Source organism: Halyomorpha halys, unplaced genomic scaffold (genome assembly GCF_000696795.3).
Source record: "Halyomorpha halys isolate HHAL.00 unplaced genomic scaffold, Hhal_1.1 Scaffold25.1, whole genome shotgun sequence".
In the NCBI taxonomy this organism is placed as follows: Eukaryota; Metazoa; Arthropoda; class Insecta; order Hemiptera; family Pentatomidae; genus Halyomorpha; species Halyomorpha halys.
The window spans coordinates 461,194-467,760 of NW_027107314.1; the positions used below are offsets into that span (position 1 = coordinate 461,194).

A 6,567-nucleotide genomic window follows, 5' to 3' on the forward strand; every position below is an offset into this window, starting at 1 on the left:
CATTTAAGCAATTCATAAAGCTCTGTATTCCTATCGGTTTAATCAGATGAGAGTCATGGTTATTTATTTATTAAAGCATTTATTTTTTTGTTAAAACGGATTATTTTTTTGTTGGGTGAATAAGAGAGAGGATGATTTGCTTAAAATTAAGAATGTATTCAATATATTTTATTTATATAAAAAATAGCAGTTTTCTTTCTACATAATATTTATCTAGTGTAGGGTATGTCCAAATCAAGCTATGTGATTAGTAAACATTAATAAATTATAGAAAATGTGAACTTAAAAAATAATGCTGTGCCGAAATTATTTTGGAATCCGTTATTATCAAATATGTTTGTAATATGATGGTGCTAGAACTACTGCGGTAGTATTTAGTGACTCATGACTGATGTACTTAGTTTGGAAAATGTATTTATATTCCGTCTAAACGATCATACATGAGATAAGATCGACACATGAATAAACTCGATTAAACACGAATCACACTGTCTCTATTTTGGAAAAAAAAAATTCGATAGCAAGTACTGTTTCTAGACCCATGGTTATGCAGGTAGGTGATTTGGTCAGAATCACGCACAACTATCAGGTTTTTCCTATTATAATCTTGGAGGAAAGAGATGCCAGAAGGCGGGGTCTATTTCTTTCGTAGGCCATATTTATTTGAACGTGGTCAGCTGACAGTTGAGAATTTCTTCCGCTCCCTTAGGCAGAGGTTATAAAAAAAAAGGTGATGGTTAATCAAACTATGATATTGGTTTTTTTTAAATTACTATAAATTCTTAGTATCTTTTTGTTGTAAACACTAAATATTAAAAAAAAAAAAATAATTATTAATTTTTTTTCCTTTTTGTTTTAATAAACAACTTTCACCATTATATCAGAAATAATTATTAATTAATATGAAACAATATATTTTACCCTAAAAAAAATTTTTTTAATTTAAATATTGTTCCTAGAATAGATAAAATTGGCCGAGTTTATTTAATTTTATATTCACTCCTTTGAGTTTTTAGAGCAGTAAATGTATTTTAGGATCCTTAATATTTACATTGAAATGTGCCTGAACAGAACAGAGAAATAAGCACGTATTTCTCGTGAACGGGTGAATGAATTTTCATTGTATATATACCGAATTATTGGATATGACATTTACTACAACTTCTATTCCCTTTCATATTTACGATTAAATGAACAGTGTTTCAGATAATTACATTAATGTGCGAAATCCCTATTAATTGGACGTAAAGTTGCCTTCAGGTGTCGTGGCCTAATCCCCACTCTTAGCATCATTTTTTAAAAGACTAAGGTTATGGCATCTCCCCTCCTGCAGGTTATAAGAAATTTCATACTACCACAGCTTCACTTGAACTTGGTATTTAATCATACTCATTGCCAGGGCCATCGGGTTACGGTGCGCTTAAAAAAAAGAGGACTCTATTGTTAAGAACTCTTGGGGTATCAACAGAAATAAATCTATTTGATTAAAATCATATTATATAACATTTGAAGGATATTAAATTACGTTAAAAAAATTAAAATTAAACATTTTGAAGATTGGTTTACGGAGTTAAGTGGTCCTAGAGATCATGGGATCTTGGGCATGTGCTAATTGGACCCTTGATGTTAAGAAAGCGCTGCATATTGCCTCTTACTTGTTACTCTTCAAGAACCATCCACAGGTCCTTACGATCGATTTTGACATTTTTTCATGCATTTAATTTAGAAGATGCCCATCCCTCTTCGGAAGTATTCAGTTCTGGCTCCTCTATTACTTGAGATCGAGTCCTGCATTTCATTGTATTTTTATTAAGTTAGACTGACGCTGTCGCGTACAGTGCGTTTATTTCCCTTTCACTCAGCCCTTCCCTTATCTGTAAAGTTACTCTTTGTTAATATTATTTTAATTGTTGTGTTATGTCCGTTTTATCTATTTAGATTAGCATAAATGAGTGAATGAATTGTTAAAAGAGGTTGTTGCTTCAGTTAGCGACACCGCTTCCTGATGACCTTTGCACCTCCTTTCTACCATACTTTTGCCTAAGGTTGCATCGTTAAACTGTCCTAGGTCTGTTAGAGAATCGATTGGGTACTATTTTCATTAAATTATTACTAAATACGGTAAATTTAGTTGTATCTTAGATGAATTATTTTCATGGTTCTAAAAACTACCGAATTCATTGTTTTACTCTGATATTTTTAGAATGAGATCAGCAAAGGAAAAATAAAAGTTGACATGAGTTCGGATATTTTATTTTTTCCTTCAATTTGTGAAAATAATTTAGCGTCTTATACCTAGTTATAGAAAAATATAAAAAAAAAAATTGTAAAATAATCTTGAAGGTAAAACACAAAATTACAGAATATGGTTAAGAACTAAAAAAAATGTGGTTTCTGTAATTCTATATCAATTTAAAGGTTTACACAATAGCGTACTTTTAATTTAAGCGTTTCAAAGTGTTTGATCTATGGGTTCAGTGATAAAGATATTCTAGAAATTATAAAAAGCGAATGGTTGCCCACATCAACCAACACCGTTTATATACTTCAACCCATTGACCGCAGTTCAAGTTACAATCCGGATGATCAGACTTAATGCAATCCTTTCACCTAGATTTCGTCACATTTGGTACTCCTGTTCGAGCTTATTAAGTTTTTAGAAATTCGTTAATTAAGCTTTAAACATTACTCGATCATTTTATTTTCAATAGTGTTATCACCTCAATATAGCCTGCTTAATTCTCTGATTTTGCATTGGAAAAATAATAAGCATTTCATCCCTTCTTATTTCAACAATTCCCCTGGCTGTTTAGACTTAGTCCTTTCTCTATGTATATCCTCGTAGCCTTTGTGTCTGCTGCTAACCAGATACGAGTATTACTTATCATCGATTTACGTCGGATGTTGTGTACCGAAATGTGTTTGACTCAGTATGGTTAAATATACGTGCTTGGGTATGCTGATCATTAGATACTGTTTGGTGAAGAGGAAGAAACTATTAAGAAATTTATTAATGAATAAAAACTACAAAGTCTCAATATTGGTTTTAATTTACGCAGGTTTTTGTTTTCATCACATTCATCGGATTCTACCTTGATCATATCTGCTTCTGCCAAGTTGACCTCTAAAAACCTGCCTTCTATCTATAGCTGCCAATTATCAACAATTATTTTGTGAATTAATGTATAGTAAATAATGCAATCAAACAATAATAAAATTATTTCTATTTATTTTTTAACAGTCTTGCCCGAAGTCCTATGGCGTTCTGAATCATCCTCCTCTCTTCATTCAGGTTTGTTGAATAGAATAGTTTTTAATTAGAGCCTTGCTCTTTTATGAGCACCTAAAAATAAAATAAAAATGTTTTGCTGGAGCATTGTATTGTGAATGAGCCAGGTGCAATTTGAAAGTCTTTTCTTTTGCCTTAGGCTAAGTGAATGAATAGGATAGATGCATTAGAACCCTAGCATACGCTTAAAAGTTTACCTGTTGAAAAAAAAAAAATTCTGCCGGAAATAGGATTCGAAAGAAAATTGCGCCTAAGGCGATTTCTACCGTCCGGTTTGCTCCTGCACCTTTTAAATACTGATTTTTTTTCAGAATAAAAGAACTTATTTTTTCTAGTTTAAAAAAAAAAAACACTAATTCCAGTCATTTATATGTTTTATTTATAATTAAAAAAATTAGAGAAAACACTTTGTTACAAAATTAATAATTAATGATTACTCGATAATTCAAAACTTGACTTCCGTTAAAAAATAAATTGAAATTGTAATGATATCAAAACGAATTAGAATGTTTCATTAAAATAAATCGATTCAGAAAATTCTCCATTATATTCAGAATATTTCTGGAAAAATCTTTGTATTAATAACTATTTAAAAATAAATTAAGCTAAAAACATTCTAAAAAATATGAAATTGAATGCGATAACTTTACTAGAGTGGTTACGTCTCGTTACATCGCAGATTTAGATAGTTTACATTTTTGAAAGACTATTTTTTTTGTTCTATTGCGTACTATTTTTTGGTTTTCGCTAAAACTGTTTGAGCCAATTTTGGTTTATTATAGTGAATAGCTTTTTCTATTATTTTTCTATCTCTTAATAAGGATGATTCGAAAGTAGTTCTGGAAAATTTTGAAGAGTCCTGAAATTTCTTCTAGTTGCTTTGCCAGGCATCCTATTTCAACAAATTTTGAGTTTTGATATAGGATTGGGGACTGATTCATCGCAAGCATCTGTCAGATGAGGTTAGAAGAAAGCTTTTTACACTAAAACATCGTTTTGAAAATTTCTTAGTTATGACGTTTTTAGAAAGATCTCTTCAATCGACTTATGATTTATTGGAATTTTAAGACAATAATAATAATTCTTTATGGTGTATTACAATTGACGAACTCTTTTTAAAATAAAAATGTCGATGTATGTTACAAACACTTAATGTTTTTATTATTCAGGATGTTTTACTAGTTTTACTACTTATAAATCTATCTCATTTTACTAGGGTACATGTATTAGTTTTTAAGATAATGTTTTTGTTCTTCTGTTCATTCCATTTCTGCTATGTTTAATGTCGTCGATTTATTTTGAATGTTATGTTATGAATTGTTTTCTGTAGTTTCTTGGTTCTATGTATTTTCCAAGGAGCTTAGCAAAACATTTAAGTGATATTTATTTCCCTAAATGAGTTTACATGGTGTTTCAGGTTTAGGGTTCCTTACAGGTTTATTGTAGGAAGATAGTCCGGATGGCGGGTAATAAAGGTATCAAAGTAGTTAAAGAAAACTGTAAACCAACGTTTCCAACAGTATTTATGTATCAATGTATTTATATTTGTTTGCAATATCTCATACATGTACATCCTTATTTATCGCATATATTTACTTATTGTGATATTATATATGAGATTAGATGGTTCTGATGATTCCTATCCGTATACTATAAAAAATCTTTCCTTTCCTAGGGGTTAACCTTGGAAGTAGGGACCCTTTTTTCTATACCTGACTGACTTTCCCCTTTCTTCTCAGTCGTTCTCAGTCTTCCACTCTGGCAAGTGATTACTCCTGTGATTATTGTTTATTTTAATCAATTTTTTTGATGTCTCCCTTTTACATATTATCCCTTTAACCTATCTGATCTACCTTTTACACTTACATCTTTACTATATTTATAACTAATTTTAATGAGTATTCTCCTACTATTTATTTGTCTAGATATACATTTAGAACTTCTATCACACTTGTTTATTTTAATAACTTATTTCCAGTTTACCTTATATTATCCAGTTTACCATGTATTATTCCTTATATTGCTATTATTAATTACTTTTTATATACCTCTTACTTATATATAACAAAACAATTGTTTTGAAATGTTTTTATTTTTTGTAAAAAGTAAAATATTTGTTTCTTGCTTTTTTTCCATTTACATCTGACGAAGTCCTGCAAAGTAGGGCGAAGCATTGGTTTACTATAAATAGTTTTTTTTTTTGTTTACTATTTTGATACCTTTATTGACTGTCCCTGGACCATCTTCCAATCTATCTAGGACAATCTACTTCATACGGTTAACTATCTTCCTCCAACATTAATGGATTATTATTTATTTTTGGTAAGATATTAAACAAAATGTCTATTCAATCCAGGTCAGTTACCTTAATTTCTTTACGAAAACGGATTATTGAAACTTGCTAAACAGTAAACACATATCCAATTCCGCTCGGCCACTATTACTGTGAAAGAATGATGCCCCGAGCATGTCTTAATGATCTAGGTAATCACTCTGAACAACATTTAATATGAACGATGATGTTTACATTTCATTAATAAATTCATTTATTATAATATGAATAATTCATTGCAATAAAAATCTTTAGATGTGAATATCTCCTAAACAAAGTGGACATGAGGAATTTATTTCTTGTTTTGAGATCGCTAATTCATATATCCAATTATGACACTAAACCCTGAAACGTCCTGTATATAATATATAAAGTATAGTATAAATATTTCAATGAGTGATGTTAATTAGTGTTCAGATGGTGGTAGTGGAAACGACGAGTTAATATTCAATGGCGATTGAAGCCAGTGATAAAAACCGGACGTGTTAATTACACTTTTCCGCTCTCCTGATATAGTGAAGTGTAACTATGATTGCGTATTCTTCTTCTGCCTTTAACGATATTGAAATATTTTGAATCATATACATTCAACAGAAAGTATGAGTGAGTGAATTTTAGTAATATGCAGAAGCAAGTTTGTCCAGCCTAAGCAAGCAGGCAGATTTAAGGAACAATTTTCTAATTTTTGAATCTTTGTAATTTCTGAGGGTCTACTAATGAATATATTAAAAGTCCTGAAAGGTGTGCGGTGAGCAGGTTGGGAGGTAAATTATTTGTGTTTTTATTAATATATTGTAATATGCTAGTTCTAAGGAAAAAATATTCTCCTTTTCAATCTTAGTTTATCATTATTATTGAAGACCAGGATAAAACCTACCTGATATTAAATATCATTTAATTGTCCATTGATATGCAATGTTTAATCAAAATCGTTAGAGCCTTATTT

At 30.2% G+C, this 6,567-nt stretch overlaps 1 protein-coding gene across 10 annotated transcripts in view; it reads left to right on the forward strand.

Moving 5' to 3' along the window:
* usp (ultraspiracle) overlaps positions 1-6,567 on the forward strand; it is a 114,383-nt gene that overhangs the window by 71,709 nt on the left and 36,107 nt on the right. For 4 of the 10 annotated variants that reach the window (XR_010842951.1, XM_067045607.1, XM_067045606.1 and 1 more), the window contains one exon: positions 3,242-3,292. The exons of the other annotated variants lie outside the window; for them this stretch is intronic. Coding sequence is in view for 3 of the 4 variants with exons in the window: in XM_067045607.1 (XP_066901708.1) it covers positions 3,242-3,292 (51 nt within the window). In the remaining variant the exon portion in view is untranslated. The remainder of the gene's footprint in view (positions 1-3,241; positions 3,293-6,567) is intronic. 10 annotated transcript variants of the gene reach the window in all.